Below are 21,463 nucleotides of genomic sequence, written 5' to 3'. Positions count from 1 at the left end.
CCTCCTGAGTTCAAGCGATTCTCCTCCCTCAGCCTCCCGGGTAGCTGGGATTACAGGCACCTGCAACCACGCCTGGCTAATTTTTTGTATTTTTAGTAGAGACACGTTTTGCCATGTTGGGCAGGCTAGTCTCAAACTCCTGACCTCAGGTGATCCACCCGCCTCGGCCATTCAGAGTGCTGGGATTACAGGTATGAGCCAACACGCCCGGCTGAAGTATAGGTATGTTTTCCTCACTGTTCAAATGGGTTTTGTGTCTTCATCATCATCTACAAAGTGTCAAAATTTCCCAACAGGGATAAAATAATAACTATTAAAAAGTGTGTTTTTAACATAAATGCCTCTGAACCTAATGGCCCGGTATTAAAAATTAGTGATAAATGCATATATTTTTATGCTCATGCCTTGTACAAGTAGTTAAATCTCCCTGGATTTCAATTTTCTCTTCTGTGAAATGAAAAGTTATAATACGTAATCTCTAAGTTCTCTTCTAATTTTAACACTTTTAAGTAAAAACGATCCAAAATGGTTTGGGAAGCAACTCAGGCAGGGCTTCCTAATTCCTGAACGTTTCCAATAAGTCCTCATTAATTAGGATATAAATTAGAGGCTCATTTTGACAGACTTTGAACCTAAAACAAAGACATATTGCCTGGTCTCCGTGTACCTTGTATCCATTTTTGTGGTGCAAGTGTATACAATTCTGTCCGTTTTTTTTTTTTTTTAATTCTTTTTTTTTTTTTTTTTTTTTTTCCTGGTTTGCCCTTCTATTCCTGACTGCAGCTTTTTCTCACTTGGGCTAATTTTCTTCTCATGAACATATACCCTCTAGGGAATACCATTTTCACTAGGGACATATTTCTTTTCAGGGAGAGGTTATGTGTTTAGGAATCTATCTATAAATTCATGTCTTTAAAGGCATGTCTGGGAAACAAATCTTTAACTCTAACTGAGGAGCTAAAGAATCCTTAAGTAAACAATTAGATGAAATACAGGGAATATTAATGATGACAGGACCTTGGTCCTTCGCTGTAGAGCTGTGGGAGAACCTGGACTATCAGTAGCATGCTGGTAAATGTTTAACAGCCAGCTCTCGGGGTGGTGTGGGGGAAACATGGAAAGGCCTGATTTGTAGCATCTGCCAATTTTTCTGATATGAAGACCCCCACCATGGCTGATTTTAAGCTACCAATGTGATAGAAACAATGTTTTTTTCTGGATATCAATCTCTCACAGCCAATTCTAAAATTTCTAAAAACGCTTAAATTTCTTTTTCTATAGCTGCCAGGAAGCTTTCCCATGAAATGAATGTATATTTTGCACCTATTTAATAACTCCAATTTATTATCCATATATTATTTATATATGGATATCCATATATAGTTATCCCTATATTAGTATCCACGTGTTCAATTAGAAAGCACACACAAATTTCCAGTTAACCAATACAAAGTATCCCAAGTACATTCACAGATGAAAACAGTTTTGAAGAGATTACCAGCATTTTGGACATTATAAGCAAAATTCACTACATCCTTGCCAAGTTGGATAAAGAATCATCATTAATGAATGGAAGGAGTAAATAATAAACTGACAACAATGCAGTTGTCAGAAATAACAAAAGTTCAAAAAAAACCCAACAACATGAGAAAAACCTCACTCTTGGCTCAAAGAAAAAATTTATAATAGATCAATAAGAAAAAAATAAAAATTAGAATACCATATTTAAAAATAGTATTAGTAGCTCATATTCAGCTGCCATTCCAGAGTCTTTAATATGCCATTTTTAATACTCTTGCTTTTAAGTTTTCCCTCATGAGCTTGATCCTTGACCCACAGCTGTAATGTGAAATTTATTCTAAGCCCTGATGAATGATAGCTGGTGATCATGTAAGAACTTACCTTATATGACTTTTTTATATATGATACATTTACGTGAAAAATTCCAGATTTGGATACTTACAGAGGCTGATTATGAACTCAGTAAAATGGAAAACTAAAAATTATGAAACAGTTTTAATAATTATCCCTGGGGATATAATCTCATAATTGCATGAGTTAGGGTACCATTATTTAAAAGTTTAAAAGGCAGGGTGGAGTGCAGTAGTTCACACCTGTAATCCCAGCACTTTCGAAGGCTGAGGCAGGCGGATTGCTTGAGCCCAAGAGTTTGAGACCAGACTGGGCAACATGGCAAGACCTTGCCTTTATAAAAAATACAACAATTAGCTGGGTGTGATGGTGCGTGCCTTTCGTCCCAGCTACTCAAGAGGTTGAGGAAGGATGATTCAGCCTGGGTGACACAGCAAGACTCTGTCAATAATAATAATAATAATAATAATAAGTTTTAAAAGCAATGTATTTTGTTAAACAGACATGGCAAAAAATAAAAATAAAGCAATGTAGTAAGCAATTATATCACGGAGATCCCATATACACACTTCAGGACAAATGGAAAATTATCTTGAGGTTATGGGTTATGCTAATGGCTTTGGATAAATTTTCCAGGGCTGTGCCAATATTAATTCAAAAAGTGTTGTATCTTAAGCAATGTATTTGGAGGTAATGATGTACTATGGAAAACCAGTTAAATAAAATTTGTCATATTGAATGTAGATATTAGTATCAAAGAGTCATGTGAAATGTTTGAATAAAATTATCTCATGGAAATAACTTGGAAACTGGAAGAAATTAATGTTTCTAAATTGACATTATTTTATGGAGTATGTGATTTAAAAATATATAACTAAATTAATGAATTAAAATATAGGTAGATGTTTGACCATTCTACTCATATACCTATAAGCTTTAAGCTTTTTCTAACATTTAATGTTAGAATTTATTTAAAAACGACTTCTGGGTCTTCTCATTGAAAAATGGGAGGTTATATACTGGAGTGCCCTGTGTTCAAGAACATATAGTAATTCACATGCATATTTTGTTTCAGAGTAGAAAAATATGAAATTTTCATCCAGTTTATGAAGTTAGCATAACCTTTATGTCAAAATGTGATAAGGCACAAATAAAGAACACAATCTAATATCATGAATGTGGACATGAAAATCATATATAAATATTAGCTACCGTATTTAACAGCATGTTAAAAGAATCTCTTAGGCCGGGCCCAGTGGCTCACTCCTGTAATCCCAGCACTGTGGGAGACCAAGGCGGGTAGATCGCTTAAGCCCAGGAGTTCGAGACCAGCCTGGACAACATAACAAAACCCTGTCTCTACTAAAAATAGCAACAAATTAGCCAGGCATGGTGGTGTGTGCCTGTAATCCCAGCTACTTGGGTGGCTAAGACGGGAGGATCGCTTGAGCCCGAAAGGTAGGGGTGGCAGTGAGCCGATCATGCCACTGCACTCCAGCCTGGGCCACAGAGGGAGACCCTGTCTTACAAAAAAAAAAAAATCTCTTAGACAAGGTAGCATGAAATATTAAATAAAACAAAAATATAAAAATTAAAAAAATAAAGAATCATCCCTCAAAAACCAGTTATGTTTATCACAGAAATGGCAAAGATAATTTAATACTAGTAAACCTGTGAATATAATCTTTGACATGAATAGGTCAATAGAGAAAACACATTTGATTTTTCCCAATATGTACTAAAATGAGTTTGGATAAAATTTAGCATCTATTTTTCACAGAAGTTTTTACAAGACTAGACACAAAATACTTCCCATTAAAGTGAGGAACAAAACAAGTTGTAACTATTAAACTAGAGCAAATCCAAGTATTACAAGTCCTGGAGCTTATAAAATCTGGGAGGTCTTTTTAAAACAAAACAAAGAATACAAGATTTTCCTGGCCCCTCTCAGGCCTCACAAAAAAACCTATGAAAAAAAGAAGTTTGAAACTTCAGCTTCCCTCTGGCCTCCCCTTTTTCTCCTATCCTGGGGAAGGCCACCTTTGTATGGCCGTTAGAACTTAATATTTTGTTTTAGATGCTTGGGCCAATGTAATACGAAATGACACTGAAAGAAAAGCTAGAATCACTAGAAATAAGAAAATTAAATTGTTCTTTTAAAAATTTGATAAGCTTAAATGTTCAGACAACTCAAAAACTTCCACCAGAATGGAGCTAATAATAGTGCCTATTTAATAGAATTGTTAGAATTAAAGTAAATAATCCAATAAAGGACTTAGAATAGAGACTGGCACCTAATTAGGCTCTGTTAATAAATGTTCAATTAAATATACCTACCCCACAAAGAGGTTAATTTTCTAATTCACTGATTCCTCTGTTTAATCTTTGTTGATTTTAGTCTCCTGCTTTACTTAGAGTTGCACTGCTTTTATTTTTAACTTCTTAAGTTGAATGCTTAGTTCACTTAAGGCTATAAGAATTTAACACAGTATATTTTCTTTGCATTTATTTTAGAGTTTAGAGTTTCTCTTTTACTCAACAGTTATTAGAGAAGTTTTTTAAGTGTAGTAATTAAAACAAAAAAAAAAAGGTTAAATTTGGAGATGGTTTTCTCTTTTAAAATTAAATTTGAGAGTAGTTTTATCAACTATTGGATAGTGTTACCTGTTAATGATTCCTTGTCTCCTGAGTTAAATGAAGATTCAGGATGCCTTTTCTGTCCTAAACTTTTTCCAGCTCTTTGGTAGAAATAAAGGCTGTTGAATTCTTTTTGATTTGCATTAGAATCAGAAGCACAAAATAAATCCAAACTGGGGACAGATGGTAATTCTCTCCAGAAAGTCTCATCATTTGAACTTTCACATGTGAGGCCTTCGAACTCATCTGATAGACATTTTTGCTGATCAGTGAATAAATTACCTTTCTGAGAGTACAATTTGTTACATGTAGTCTGCTCTGCACCATATTGTAAGTTGAATGGGTGATTCTCTTGTTCCCATATAGTTTTCTTTAAGTTCCAATGAAGAGGAGAATGAGAGCCCTCTAGTGAAAAGATAGGGTCAGATACTTCTTTATTTATGAAACCTTTTGCTTCATGTGTTCTCCTTTTCTGAGAATTTATAAAACGGGGGACAATTGACACTCTCTTCTGAGCGTCACTTGGTGATTTTATAGTTTCACAGTTCATTTGTGTTAGACCCAAAGAAAAGACATCTGACTCTGAATCACTGTGGTTTAGAAAGGAGTTATAAGCCGGTCTCCTTGATTCTATATTAATTAGAAAAGGAGTATTCTGCACTATATTAGGTTTACAACTAGAGTCTTTCCAGTAGCTGGTCTGATTATATGAAGTCACAAGTGGTAAAAAACCTGAGATTTCTTTTAGTTCCATAATGGAAGAATTGTCATTCAAAGTGGTGGTTTTCTCTTCCTGCACTGTCTCTCCTAATCCTAAATACTGATAATATTCATTATGTTCTTGAATGACAGAATCTAAATCAGAAGCTGAACTCCGAGAAGACGAGGTACTAATCCGATTCCTATTGTCCTGAGGTGATGAAATTTGTGGTGATTTTGTTACAGAAGAAGAACTAATCTTGAATAGGGAAGTGATGCTACAAAAATGCTAAAAAATGAATTAATATAATGCAAACATCAGTTTAGTAAATATGAATAATGATGCTTATCTATATGGAAAGAAGGCAAAATATAAATAAGTAGTCTATTCATAGATATTACATTGATCCAGGTATTAACAACGTGAAATCATTAGGTTCTATTAAAAGAAAAACTCATTGTAATTCATACATATTTTCTAATCACTTGTAATAGATTTTTAATAGTCTATTTTTCAGAACAATTTTAAGCTCACAGCAAATACAATAGAATTTTTAGTTATACAATTCTACATGTATACTATTTCCTTGATAAGAATACTATTATCTTATACATGAATACTATTTCCTTGATAAGAATTCTAAAATATTACCAGTAAGGCTAAAGTTATCTTTACAGCTACAATGAAGTGTGTGTTAGGACTGTTTGGAAGAGGTAATGTAAATACATGTGAATAGGGTATATAATTGAATTTTCTGTGAGCACAATATTCCAAAATGATTTAAAGCTGATTATATTGAATTTATCTGTATAAAATAGCTTTAGAATGTATAATATAGGCTGAGGTTTATGGCTCATGCCTGTAATCCTAGCATTTTGGGAGGCTAAGGCTGTTAGATCACCTGAGGTCAGAAGTTCAAAACCAGCCTGGCCAACATGGTGAAACTCTGTCTCCACTAAAAGTACGAAACTTAGCCAGGTATGGTGGTGCACACCTGCAGTCCCAGCTGGTCGGGAGGCTGAGGCACAAGAATCGCTTGAATCCAGGAAGTGGAGATTGTAGTGAGCTGAGATCAAGCCACTGCACTCCAGCCTAGGTGACAGAGAGAGACTCCATCTCAAAAAAAGAAAAAATACTGTAATCCCAGCACTTTGGGAGGCCAAAGTGGGTGGATCACCTGAGGTCAGGAGTTCGAGACCAGACTGACCAACATGGTGAAACCCCATCTCTACTAAAAAAAAAAAATTTCAAAATTAGCCGGGCATGGTGGTGTATGCCTATAATCCCAGCTCCTTGGGAGGCTGAGGCAGGAAAATCTCTTGAACCTGGGAGGTGGAGGTTGCAGTGAGCTGAGATTGCACCATTGCACTCCAGCCTGGGCAACAAGAGTGAAACTCCATCTCAAAAACAATAAATAAATAAAAAATAAAAAAAAATAAAATGTATAATTGATAGCTAATGAAAGTCTGTATGAAATTTAGCTCAAGTAAATTATTTCTTTGCTATTTGAAGTCCAAAACAATTAAACTTGTATACCTTCATTTAAAAAATCCTATTGTAAGAATAGATACTCAAATAGAAAGGAAATAAATTCCTATCATAATACAGATCTCAAATAACTAACCTTTAACACTTTTTCTGGGACTTCAGGTAGGAGTTCCTGAAGTTGACACAGAGTTGCTAATAATATCCAATGCAGTGAAGGTCCTTTATTTAGCATGAGCTGAGCCACCAGTGGGTTAACACATGGAAAATCAAGTAAGTACATTTCTTCCTAGAAAATAGTTTAAGAAATAGTCAGTAGTCTTTTGAAAGTGATCCATTTTATTCTACAAGTACGTACATTTCTTCCTAGAAAAGAGTTTAAGAAATAGTCAGTAGTCTTTCGAAAGTGATCCATTTTATTTTACTCATTGCAGCAGATTAAAATTTTTGTCATTGTACCTACGACTCAATTTGAGACATTTGGGGGAAAAATGTTACCAGAAAGTAAATTCAAATACAGGTTTTTATATTTGTTTTGCAAATATCTAATTTATACATTTAGAAAATATACCTCAGATGGTGAAACTTCAAGCCAGGATTTATCCAACCATTCATGAGGATCTCTCTTTGAGGTCATTAAATTGTGGTCAGCAATTTGTCGAATTATCAAGGCAGTTGCTTCTACTCCTGGGGCAATTACAAGCTAAAAAAATTTTTTTATATTAGATTATAGGAAATACTAGGAAGCAAAATATAATATTAAAAAAATAGTTTGTAATTAGAAGATAAAATTAAACAACAGCAGATTCTAATCTTTAACACTATTTTAGATAGAAACTGTTGGTTTATCCTACATCCAGGACATTTTGTTTATGAGGACAACCAATTTTCCTTCCTTATTTAAATGTGATATCCTTGTATTTTTAACTTTTGGAACAAAATCATTTTCATTTCATTTGGCATTTAGTAATAGAGTCATTAAAATATAGTGTTATATTTCAACTATATTAGAAAAATCAGCAATTTGAATATCACTAGTAATATTACTATTTTGCTGTTTCCAAAAGTTAAACCTAATAGTTTTCAATTAAAATAAGAATTTTAAAAATATAGTGTAAGATTTTTCAAAGACAAAGTTCAAAAATAAGGATACTTATAAATGAATTTGATCTTGTATTCAAAAAAGAAAAAATAAGGTTTTGATTTAGAGTAGTCATTCCCAGCATTTTGGGAATTGCTCATCTAATATTGGCTTACTGATTCTAAGATACCCCTGCCAAAAATGTGGTGTTTCTGTATATTACACAATTCTAAAAAATATTTTTCCCATTAGTACAGTAGTAAGAGAAAAAGTAAAGAAAAAATAATTTCATAATATCCTCTGTTTCCTGTCTGACACCGTTTTCCTCCATTCCCTTCTCTCTTCTGAAATGTCAGCCTTCTTCTTCTGCTTTCATTTCTTTCTTTTCTTCTTCATCTTTTAAATTTGATTGAAGGAAAGATAGTTCATGAGTTAGCAGTTTAATGTGAACAGAGAAATACTGCCCCAAATAATCCTATCTTGGAAATATAAATATCCTGTACCATAGTGGAAATTTAGTAAACCATAGAAATCTCACAAAATAATTATGATTTTTTTTCCTTTTATAAGAATAACAAATACAAAACGGTTAGTACACACCTGGGGAGTACATGCATTTTAAAGGATTTTCTTTAAATGACATTATATAGGGAGAGTACACAGAAATACATTGTTCAATTCCAAATGTACTTAATTGCTAGTTTTGGATGTTTTGAGAAGATATGACACTTTCATTTAAATATATAAACTTTATTTTAACCCTTTTCCCATTTAGGAAAAAAAAGTGCAGCACTCATTTAATTTTACATAAACATGCTCTTTGAGGCTGAAGCAAATCTGACTGATTTTTGATGTGAAAATAAAATATAAAAACTGTGCTTGGAGTTATTTCTAAACAGAACTAACATCAGAATCATCTGAATCATGAGAATTTTCTATTTCAGAAAAATCAGATTCATCAATGGACTCTTCAGCCAACAACTGTTTGAGAATGATGTTAACGTCACAAGTAGGAATGCTATGTTTTCTAGGATTTGACATTTTCAGGGATTGAGAATTACTATATTTTGTAATGGAAATACCACTACTAAAAACAGAATGCTATAAATAGAAAGATGTCTTTTGTTTCCTAAGTTGATATACTAGAGTATGCAAAAATAATAATAAAAACGAGATATTGCGTGGCAAAGTTATCTCGGGGTAAACACTGCAGCAACAAGCCTGGCTGGCGAGGATTCTCAGGGCAAATGGGAAAAGAGTTAAAAGCCATAATTTTATGATGGTGGTAATGATGATTAATTTATTAGGGCAGGAATTCTGGGGCTCATGGCTAGATTTGGGAATTCAGGAACCTCCTTAATTTGTTTGAAAAATTTTGCACGTGTGTATTTATGCATTTTCTTACAAAGACGGTTCATAAGAAAATTACAGAACTTTTAAAAAATTGGAATAACACTTAGCATAACACTACTAGCAGTATTTTCTTTTTTTTTTTTTTTTTTTTTTTTGAGACGGAGTCTCGCTCTGTGGCCCAGGCTGGAGTGCCGTGGCTGGATCTCAGCTCACTGCAAGCTCTGCCTCCCGGGTTTACGCCATTCTCCTGCCTCAGCCTCCCGAGTAGCTGGGACTACAGGCGCCTGCCATCTCGCCCGGCTAGTTTTTTGTATTTTTTTTTTTTTTTTAGTAGAGACGGGGTTTCACCGTGTTAGCCAGGATGGTCTCGATCTCCTGACCTCGTGATCCACCCGTCTCGGCCTCCCAAAGTGCTGGGATTACAGGCAGTATTTTCTTTTAATTTAAGAAAATATTCTTAAACTTCCTAATACTTCCTTGATTTGCAGGTCCTTCAGATGCCTGAAAATGAAAAGGTGCTAATGGTCCTGATGTGATCTAAGAGATCAAAAGCCATGCTACTAAATAAAGTAAGGTAAAGCAACAATATGTTCTAAAATAGTATGAGTCCAGGGAGCCTCCTTTAATACAGCAATGTCATCAAGTCAGGAAAACAGGAGGCTTATGAGTACTGAGGACATACTGATAATAGAGTAAGAGCAAATTGACCGCAGTTACCTCTCAACATCCATTGAAAAAATGACCTGCTTTTTAGATTATTATGTAAAACCTGAAAAGCTTTTAGAATAGTTTGATCCAGATGGAAACAGACTTGTTTGGAATGGATTGCTCCTACGCAGTACTCCTATTTCATCCCCAAATGCCTTCTTTGGATCATGCCCTTCCTGGGCCATGTGACTGTACTTGAATATAGGATCATTCACTGATATCATATGCCCCCTGTATAGAGGAAAAAATTTTTCTAAAGCATATTTTGCCCATAATGGTTTACCCTGAGCTGGGAAGAGAAGAGGCTAAATAAGTGGTAAGACCTCACTAGAGACAAATTTACATTTGTCATTCACTTATTTAGGTAACTTTTCTAAGAATTTTATTTTTGTTTAGTATGCAGCACAGAAACAAAATTATCTGGAATTCCAGTTCAAACAGATCATTTGTTGATTTTCTTAGCAAGCGGTACTTTGATTGAATTCCACTTAGTAGACATTTATTGAATGTTTTTGCTTTGTGCAAAGCACTATGCTAGCTGCTAGGTTTTACAAATAAAAAGAAACTCATTCTTACCCTTCAGGGTGGAAGATATATGAATAAATATCCCCATACTATAATAAAGATATGAAGTATTAGCAGGAGAATGGAAGGAGAGATGTATCCTGACAGAGTAGGACTGGGGCAAGTTTCTTTCTTTCTTTTTTAATTATTATACTTTAAGTTCTAGGGTACATGTGCACAACGTGCAGGTTTGTTACATATGTATACATGGGCCATATTGGAGTGCTGCCCCCATTAACTCGTCATTTACATTAGGTATATCTCCTAATGCTATCCCTCTCCCTTCCCCCACTCCACGACAGTCCCCGGTGTGTGATGTTCCCCATCCTGTGTCCAAGTGTTCTCATTGTTCGATTCCCATCTATGAGTGAGAACATGCAGTGTTTGGTTTTCTGTCCTTACAATAGTTTGCTCAGAATGATGGTTTCCAGCTTCATCCATGTCCCTACAACGGACATGAATTCATCCTCTTTTATGGCTGCATGGTATTCCATGGTGTATATGTGCCACATTTTCTTTTTTTTTTTCTTTTGAGACAGAGTCTTGCTCTGTTGCCCAGGCTGGAGTGCAGTGGCGCAATCTCAGCTCACTGCAAGCTTCGCCTCCTGGGTTCACACCATTCTCCTGCCTCAGCCTCCCGAGTAACTGGGACTACAGGTGCCTGCCACCATGCTCCGCTAATTTTATATATTTTTAGTAGAGACGGGGTTTCACTGTGTTAGTCAGGATGGTCTGGATCTCCTGACCTTGTGATCTGCCCGCCTCAGCCTCCCAAAGTGCTGGGATTACAGGCATGAGCCACCGTGCCCGGCCATGCCACATTTTCTTAATCCAGTCTATCATTGATGGACATTTGGGTTGGTTCCAAGTCTTTGCTACTGTGAATAGTAGCAAATAAACATACATGTGCATATGTCTTTATAGCAGCATGATTTAGAATCCTTTGGGTATATACCCAGTAATGGGATGGCTGGGTCAAATGATATTTCTAGTTCTAGATCCTTGAGGAATCGCCACACTGTCTTCCACAATGGTTGAACTAGTTTACAGTCCCACCAACAGTGTAAAAGTGTTCCTATTTCTCCACAGCCTCTCCAACACCTGTTGTTTGCTGACTTTTTAATGACTGCCATTCTAACTGGTGTGAGATGGTATTTCATTGTGGTTTTGATTTGCATTTCTCTGATGGCCAGTGATGATGAGCATTTTTTCATGTGTCTGTTGGCTGCATAAATGTCTTTGTTTGAGAAGTGTCTGTTCCTATCCTTTGCCCACTTTTGATGGGGTCGTTTGCTTTTTTCTTGTAAATTTGTTTAAGTTCTTTGTAGATTCTGAATATTAGCCCTTTGTCAGATGGGTAGATTGCAAAAATCTTCTCCCATTCTGTAGGTTGCCTGTTCACTCTGATGGTAGTTTCTTTTGCTGTGCAGAAGCTCTTTAGTTTAATTAGATTCCATTTGTCAATTTCGGCTTTTGTTGCCATTGCTTTTGGTGTTTTAAACATGAAGTCCTTGCCCACACCTATGTCCTAAATGGTATTGCCTAGGTTTTCTTCTAGGGTTTTTATGGTTTTAGGTCTAACATTTAAGTCTTTAATCCATCTTGAATTAATTTTTGTATAAGGTGTAAGGAACGGATTCAGTTTCAGCTTTCTACATATGGCTAGCCAGTTTTCCCAGCACCATTTATTAAATAGGGAATCCTTTCCCCATTTCTTGTTTTTGTCAGGTTTGTCAAAGATCAGATGGTTGTAGATGTGTGATATTATTTCTGAGGGCTCTGTTCTGTTCCATTGGTCTATATCTCTGTTTTGGTACCAGTACCATGCTGTTTTGGTTAATGTAGCCTTGTAGTATAGTTTGAAGTCAGGTAGCATGATGTGGGGCAAGTTTCTTAAAATAGGTAGTGTTTGAACTGGGCAGTGAAAGACAGGTAGAACTCGGACAGTTAGTGGTAAGAGAATGGGGCAGTAATATTCCTGGGGGAAGGCAGGCCAGAATGACATGTTTGTGCAAAGGCTGAGAGGTGACAGTATGGAGGCATATTCAGTAAATAGTGAGTACAATAATGTTAAAGAAGGAATCGCTAAGGGCCACATTGTGGAAGTGTTTGAATCCAGCTGAGTTTGAACTTTATGTTGATTTAAGTAGAAGCTATGGACAGTCTTTGAGCAAGAAATTCAAATCAACAGCAAATTTTTATCAAGAGACTACTATGTACCCGGCATTGTGCTAGGTTCCAGGAATTAAAAAAATGAATAAACATGTTTCCTTACCTTTAAGGAGCTTATAGTCTAGTGAGTGAAATATTCACAGCTTTATTTTGGGAATGTAATTGGTGTCTATATGTGATGGATTGAAGTGGGGAAAGAGTAGAAAAGGGATATTAGTTAGGAAGCTACTTTAAAAATCCAACTGTGAGGTGACAAAGACCTGAATTTAGGGAAATAGCAGAAGTAGGAGAGACATATTCTAGAGACACTGCAGAGTTAAAAAGAAGATTTAGCTACCAAATAAATTGGAATAATGATACCATAAACTAAGCTTGTGGGAGGATGAGAAGCTGTGTTTTGGACATGTAGAGTTTGAAGTACTTGTTGGATATTCACGTGGAGATTCCCAGTAGTCTGCTAGAATACAGGTGCAAACCTTAAGAAATATCAAGAAAACTTTAAGAATTATACTCAGAAATGAAAGCAAAATCTGTGGAAATCTCTAATTTCATAAAGAAGAGAATGTAATATGATAATGGAACAGTGCTGAGCCCTGAACTTGGACAAATGTCTAAATTTCAGAGCGGGACACTGAAAAAGGGGACCAAGGAAAGAGAATGATTAGAGATCACCAATATATTACCTCTAGTATATGTCTTAAGAGTTCCATTTACAGCAGATACAAGCTTAGTACATCTTTCATAAGGAACATTTTAAATCAAGGGATATTTATTTTTATTCATATCCTGCTATGTTTAGAAAACATCTGAGTAGTAATAAAGAGACGAAATATGATTTTAAATTCATTAAACTAAAGCCTTTTGGAATAGAATAATGATAAAATATTTATTAATTTGAAAACTATTCTTTATTTAGCTTTTAAACAGTTTTTAACTCATTTGCTTAACACTTTTTTCTCATTGGGCACTTAAATTTGAGTATAATTTTGGTTTATAAAAAATACTTATGAAGAAACACATAGGAAAAGAATACCTTTACATCCAGTTCTTCAGAGTTTAGCCCAAATGAAACCAATGCTGCATAAATCAGTGCTAGGTGATGAAGTGTCTTTTCTGTAAGTGGATACCTACAAAGAATTATATTACTATATTTCTATTCATTTGATATTAGATTATATTTATTAAAAATTAATTTTATTTTCCACATTTCATAATATTTTTAGAATAACCTAGCTAAGACAACACCAGTGTGGCAAATTTGTGTGTGTTTTTTTCCACTCTGTACTCTTGAAAAAACATCTCCATCTCCATTCTTTAATAATACTGTCAAATCTAGGGGATGCTAAGGGTGTGTGTGTTAGGGGAGGTGTGTGTTGTGGGACGAACTTAACCCATCCCTTTACTGACTCCAGGGATGGCTTTATGACCAAAGCCTAGCCAACTAGAATACTCCATCCCCCCGGTCAAAGTAACAGGTTCAGACATAGACACATGACCAGAACCAGGATACATGGAATCCTCCCAGAGTTCCCTAAACTGTTAGAAAATGCATCTTTCTCTTTTCCTTCTGTGGTTACTAAGCAGGTCAGATGTAAATGCTGAACTGTGGGTAGATAGTTCTACTACCTTTACCCACTTTATGTACCCTAAGCAACAAAGAGGAAATTACTAGCTTACATTATGAAGAAGTCCAGAGGAAGCCATTGTTGGATCCTGGGACTTAAACAATACCATCAAGATAATGGCTCTCTTTATTTCTTGGCTCTTCTTTCCTGTTTTGAATTCTTTCTCAGATTAGCTCTTTCCATATGAGAAGCTGATAAGAACACTGTGCCTAAACTGTTGACAAACAATGTAGTTTCTGTTGAACATCTGCTTTTCTTCTTAGAGTCTAGAACTTTGATTAAGTGCCAGGCAGAGGGTGCCTACTTGACCAGCCCTTAAAAAAAAAACCCTGGGCATTGTGTCTCTAATGAGCTGGTCTGGTAGAGAAAATTTTACAAGTGTTGTAACAGTTTGTTGCTGAGGAAGTTAAGCACATCCTGTATGACTCTACTAGGAGAGGACTCTTAGAAGCTTCCTCCTAGTTTCCTCTGGACTTTGCCCCATGAGCTTTTTTCCTTTGCTGACTTTGCATTATAGGACTTTGTATTGTAACCTTGCGCTGTAATAAATTATAGCCATGAATACAGCTATATACTGAGTTCTGTGAGTCCTTGTAGCAAACCATCAAACCTCAGAATGGTCTCAGGGACCCCTGACACTGTCACTCAAACAAGAATTAATGGCATGAACACTAATGTAATTCAAACAATTTCTGTTGTATTTTCAGTTTTCCTAATTTGGTCAGTTGATTAAGATACTTCCTAAATGTTCTCATTCTCTAAAAATATGAATCTGAGATATCTAGAGGTCTGAAAATTGTTATATTTTATAATATATGATTGTGAATATTTATTTGCTGTTTACATCTTGAATATAAAACTATCTCAGAGTATTAGATAATTATTTTCATGAAAATCTGGGTAAAAATAAGTTTGAATCTCCTTTTATTCTCCCTTATACCTCAATTGCACTACTAGAACTATAGGTAGACAGTAATCTAAAACAACTTTTAAAAATTTCCAAATCAGTGATTTACTAAGAACACGTCCAAGTTCCAGATAAAGCTTAAAATGCTTTACAAGAAAGTTCAAAGCTTAAAATGTTTTACACCCTTTATTATTCTTCAAAATGAAGGTTTTAGACCGGAATTATTATTTTTCAGTTCTGGTAGAAGGGTAAAACCAGGCTAAATCACTTGCTAGAGATTATTTGTTAGTAAAAGGAGGAATAAAAACCAAGGTATTTAGACTCTTATATTCGAACTTATACCAACCTGATAACAAGTGTACACAAAAAATTTAGTACAGTAGTTAGACAGAAATCGGACAAGTCCAGAATTACAAAATAATAAAATACTTCAAGCAGCAATTCTTAGTGAGATGGGGGAGGGGAGGATGGTTTTCATAGAAATATGAAATATATCATCTCCAAAATTTGTTTTCCTGTGATCATACCTCCAACTTGAGAATCCTTGACTTAAAGCAAACTAGATGAGCACACAGAAAATTGCATAGCTATTTCCATTCAAATAAGAGGACTTAGGCTTAAGAAATACAAACATAACTTTAGATGAAGAAATGTTTACCTACTCTGAATTTAATGTATCTTTGGTATATAAAATTATCCAACAATATCTGTACTGTAATGATAATGCCATCAGCCTCATAATGATATTGTCTGATGCCTTCTCACAATTCAATTCTTCTAGATCCTATCAGAAAATAAAGAAAATGTAAAAATTCATTAGGTTGAACAGTTATTATGAAATTATGTTATCATATTTCAAGAATCTATGACATACAAATAAGTTGAAAAGAGGCATGGGTATGAGCCCCCATTTCATGGAAAAATTAAAATCGTGCAGGAAGTAGTAGGAGAAAAGCTACAGTAGACATAAAACACCTAATGACAGCGTCAGCAAGGAAGGCTCCTGAATCTCCCAAGGTCCCAGTTATGAAGAAAGTAGCCTATGGAGTGCCCCTAGTTTGGCACTCCATAGGCTAGTCCAATTTTCTACTGCCTTTGGAATAACCAGATCCTAGTCCTTTGTGGATGCAAGTCCTTTGTGGACTAGGATCTGGTCACTCCAAAAGCAACAGAAAACATGTTTAAAACCTATAAGATAATGTACACTGCATGGTTATTCAGGGGAGATAAGAAAGGAGCAGTTAATGGACTTTCTGGGAATCTCTACCTAATGGTATGGAATCTCCTTTTCCTTTAACATAAGTAATTTTTGATAGATAAGGAATTCAAAAAATGACCTTCCTCTAACAATAAGTTATATAATTGGACTACAACAGTTTTGCCAGCCAGGCATGGTAGCTCATGCTTATAATCCCAGCACTTTGGGAGGCTGAAGTGAGAGGATCACTTGAAGCCAAGAGTTCAAGACCACCCTGGGCAACATAGCACAACGCTGTCCCTACAAAAAATTTAAAAATTAGCTGGGTGTGGTGGAGCATGCCTGTAGTCCCAGCTACTTGGGAGGCTGAGATAGGAGGATCACTTTAGCCCAGGAGTTCGAGGCTGCAGTGAGCTATGATCGTGTCATTGCACTCCAGGCTGGGCAATGGTGTGAGACCCTATCTCTAAAAACAAACAAACAGTTTTGCCAAACAGAAAAATATTGTTTAAGAACTTTAAATATACAAGACATAGTTTCTCTTAAAAATCTCTAATAGAGTTGTGTTTTTCCATCATATAATTCCTATAACATTTGCTTATCAAAACACATATTGGGCATTAATATATTGCAATATTTATATTGCATACCATCAAACCTGGTTTCTGCTCCTACTCCCACGCCAATAAATTAATTTCTTTTCATTTGGTTCTCCAATCAAGCAAATGTATCAGGGAGATTCACCCAAGAATTTATACATAGAAAATTCCAAACTATATGAATTTTTGAAGAGAAATTCTCTCTCTAAAAACTAGCTTACTTAGAGACAACTCCTATTTACATTGGAAATGCAATGAATGATTGGAAATTCAATATTATCAATCATCAATTAATATATTATCTCTTTGTAATAAATAAAGTGGCTGGAAATTGCTTTTTTAAAGCTTTCAATACTATAATTATTCTATAAATACACTTAAAATAGGTTAATACACAATATTAAATATTCTTTATTTGCCCTATCTTCTTAAAGTATGTTAAAAAGCCATAAGGCATCAGAGAAGTTTGATTATAGTCATTTTCCACAGTGATGATTTTAGCACTTGTGGCCCATTTGCAAAATTTAGAAGAAATCACTAATAGATTATAGTTAAGCTTCCTACAGAAAAGATAATAACAAATTACATAGCTACATATTTTAATCTATTTTAGTTTATATTTTTTCTACCTAGTTTTACCTGCAAAATTATGGCAGTGTGTTCATCAACTGTTACCACTACATAACGCTCTGAACTTCCGAAGAGTTTCAATGACTCACTGCATTCTCTCTCTACTAGTGAGATGTTATAGCTGTAAAATACAATATTCTTGAGTGAAAAAATGAAATGCTAATAAAATTATTTAAGAAAAGTTGTAGTGCCCTCCTGAATGTTAAGTTATTTGGATTTCTATGCTTTTTCTTTTACATGTCAATTTGTTCTACTTTATAAAATTTGAAGCATAAAGTTACGATTTATTCAGTATATAAAACAAATCAGCTGAGATGTGTGTTGCCTTAGGCATTGTGCTAAATGTTACTGCACATAACACTATTACAAATGTTTTGACCAATTTTTTCTAGCTCTTTAAATAATAATTCATGAAATCAAAACATTATGGGACTAAAATATTCTGCATTTATCAGAATTTCCTTTTTTTATTCCTTAAAAATTACTTACATTTTAAGCACTTTTTATTTTATTACTATATATTGTTATTATTTTTAGAGACAGCTCTGTTGCCCAGCCTGGAGTACAATGGTACTATCATGGCTAACTGTAGCCTTGAATTCCTGGGCTCAATCAAACCTCCCACCTCAGCCTCCTAAGTGGCTGGTACTACAGGTACATGCCATCATGCTCTTAACTAGCTTTTATAAGCTCATAGTTTTCTGTGAATTCTCCACAGCCTTAATATACAAAAACAAAAGCATGGAACATACATCTGCATTTTAACTAAGGTAACAGTACAATTATCCTTCCTTGATATGGAGCCCAAGGTCCAACATGCCTGTGACAACTGGTGTGTTATGATAAAGTGTTTCACGATTTGATAACGTCTAACGTTGGTATGACCTTAGATCTAAAGATTTAAAACCTTGAGAATTCATTTAAAACTTCACAGTCCTGTTTCCCAGGCAGTAAAGTTCCCTAAACAGTACTCATTCTCAATATTATCAATGACTCAAGACATGAACATATAATTCACAGAAAAAAGCATATAAAATGTTCATATTCGCTGGTAACAAAAAAAATGCAAGTAAAACATGAATTTAAACAACAAATATTATTTTTGTCCATAAAATTGATAAATATTACCAAAAATATAATATTCTAAAATTATGAGGGTGTGGTATAGGGAAATAAATATACATTGATATAAACTCTCTGGAAAACTATTTTTTTGTGATATAATTCCAGACTTGAATCATAGACACATGGAGCCACATATACAGCAATAATATTTAGCCTATCAGAATATATACACACACACACACACACACACACACATATATATATATTTTGTTAAATTTGTGAAATCAATAACTTACTTGGATTCTAGCAGCTGAAGTATGTCTGGAGTATTAAGAAGTCCTTCAGATGCAAAAAACACATATGGAATCTGAATTTCCAAAAGAAAACCTCCAAATCTATCCAACAAGGTGCTTCCTAAATAAGAGAAAATTTACAAATATTTCTCTTTTATTCTCATCTCCCAGCTCTTTCTCTTTTTTTACTAAACATGAGGATAAGTAGGAGTAATATAAAAACAATATTCAGCATAAAAAATCAAAAACAGAATAAAGACAGGCTTGAAGAAGAAAATAAAAACCATGTTATCCTACCTAGAAATAAGTTAATAGAGTTTACTAATACCACTATACAGTAAAAACAGAGTTTTGCATATATTTCCAGACTTTTTTCAATATATTTTCCTGCTTATACTCACACATGTACACTCACTTCAATAAAGAAAGAAAAATTAGGGTCATTCTCTACCTGAAATGTTGAAACTTGCTTTATTCACTTAAGTATATATTGGACATGTGCTGTATAAATATATACTGATTTACATAAAGATTTTAAATTATGTGCAATAACCCATAGGGAAAACATTTTACAGATCAATAAGAAAAGAATAAATACCTCAATAGATACATGGTCAAAAGGCATACACAGTTAATTTATAAAAGAATAGTTATACAAGATCAATTCCAAAGAAACCATTATAGTGACCATATTTTTAGAATTGAGTTGGAATGTCTCAGAATCTATTTAGACTTCCCACTCATATTTGAGGTGAATAGAAAATAATTGATGGCAAGTACTGAGAGAGATGCACTCTCACACTGAGTGTGTTTTATACTCAAAAATGTATCAGACTTATGGATCTGAGAATTCACAGCCTTAGTCATATGAGGTGTTACTGACAAATACAAAGAAATAAACTGACATATGAAGTGGTTTAGACTTTTTTCTAAGTATTTGTAGATAATTTGTTTTGCATATTACAATTTTCTGAATCAGTTAGCATACTATTACACAATTGTCCCCTAAAAATCAATAAAAAATACTATTGCATAAAAGCCATCAGATTAAGATTGGACATAAATGTAATAAAATTGTGCTATTATAAGTAAAATTTAGAAGTTAGATAAAGGAATGAAAACATATAATTAGTAAAGCTTACTTTACAAATGAGGACTACGACGTAAGAGACCATTAAAGGACTACCGTAGGTTACACAGATAGTGGTGGGGTTAGAGGTTGAACTCAAGGCTTCTAATGTCACAGCTTATTTTTATCCATAGATCATAAACAGAAAATAGAAAATTTTCCTTCTAATAAAGCAAAAAAGGAAAAGGATTTTGGTTTATATTCTTACTTTTAAAAACTGTGTCTGGAAGAATCACTTTAAAGGCCATGTAAGGAATATTCAAATCTTTGCAGTGTTTAGTCCAACAAGAGTCTTCCACATAATTGTATTCCACCACAAATGTGAAATTACTCCAGGGGAAATCTGCTCCAATATATTGATTATGTACAACTACACAGGAACTTGTACTAAAGACAAAAGAAAGCCAAGAAAATGGCATTATACTTGTGTTATTATTTGCTTGGACTATTAAAAGATGACTGTTTTCTGGCTGTTCCATCCTTCTCTAATCTATGCCTCATCTTAGAAAGGCACTGGTGCATTTTCTGTTGATTTGCTCTTCAATTGTGTTAATTTCCTTATATTTTTCTTCTTAATGATCATATATATTTTATACCAGGATATAAAAACCTGTAGCCCATTTCATATCCTCAAATGGGAGATAGCCTGATTTTATTACCTGAGTACTATCAATAACAGAAATCAGCATGAAAAATCAGTCTCATTTTCTTACAAATATAAGGTCTTAATCTTAGATAATCTACATAACAGGATATTATCTGGCAACTTTAAAATGGGATTTTTTTTTTCTTAATGGGCTTCATAAGTGATTTAACAACAACAAAAAAAGATGGACACTTAAATATCATAAATTTAGCTTTCTTATCTCATAAAATCTCATAAACATTTTCAAATCTCATAAAACATACCACCTACTATAATTAAAATTCTCTATTGCTGCTTTCTATCAGAGCAATCTAGAAGTTAAAAAGTATCTATGTCCAGTTTTTATGAGCTTCTATTTGATTTACATGTTTTTTATTATTTGGATCCCAATATTTGAAAAAAATAATTTCTATGTAAAATGAGGCAAAATAAAGAGTTTTACACGATTCAACACTTGATTTATTATTAGCAGGCCCTCACTGAAAGAATTTCTAAAGGACATACTTCAGGAAGAAGGAGAACCCCGAAGAAAGAAGATGTAAAAAACAATGCTGAGCAAAGAAACTGGTATAAATGTACTCTAAATAGGCACTTCTGTACTACGATAACAATATTATTATTATTATTTGAGGATGTTAAAATAAGATTGAATTAAATTTCTGGACACTAATAACATATAATACACAGGACAATGATCAGAATTAAAGTGCCCTAAGTAAAGCATTTTTCAGGAAGAGGGTAGAGGCATTGCTTAATTTCAGATTTTGTTAAATTTTTAAAGTTAACTTCTAGGAAGATT

At 34.2% G+C, this 21,463-nt stretch overlaps 1 protein-coding gene across 2 annotated transcripts in view; it reads right to left on the bottom strand.

The window, feature by feature from the left end:
• Positions 1-21,463, bottom strand: part of SHOC1 (shortage in chiasmata 1) — a 108,333-nt gene that overhangs the window by 407 nt on the left and 86,463 nt on the right. For both annotated transcript variants that reach the window (XM_015436862.3, XM_005581073.4), the window contains 8 exons: positions 20,227-20,405; positions 18,893-19,010; positions 17,541-17,652; positions 15,767-15,888; positions 13,606-13,699; positions 7,266-7,397; positions 6,834-6,983; positions 4,537-5,497 (listed from right to left, as the gene is read on the bottom strand). In XM_015436862.3, coding sequence (XP_015292348.3) covers positions 4,537-5,497; positions 6,834-6,983; positions 7,266-7,397; positions 13,606-13,699; positions 15,767-15,888; positions 17,541-17,652; positions 18,893-19,010; positions 20,227-20,405 — 1,868 coding nt within the window. The remainder of the gene's footprint in view (positions 1-4,536; positions 5,498-6,833; positions 6,984-7,265; positions 7,398-13,605; positions 13,700-15,766; positions 15,889-17,540; positions 17,653-18,892; positions 19,011-20,226; positions 20,406-21,463) is intronic.

This window comes from Macaca fascicularis, chromosome 15, assembly GCF_037993035.2.
Source record: "Macaca fascicularis isolate 582-1 chromosome 15, T2T-MFA8v1.1".
NCBI lineage: Eukaryota > Metazoa > Chordata > Mammalia > Primates > Cercopithecidae > Macaca > Macaca fascicularis.
This window is presented reverse-complemented; position numbering and strand designations above follow the sequence as displayed.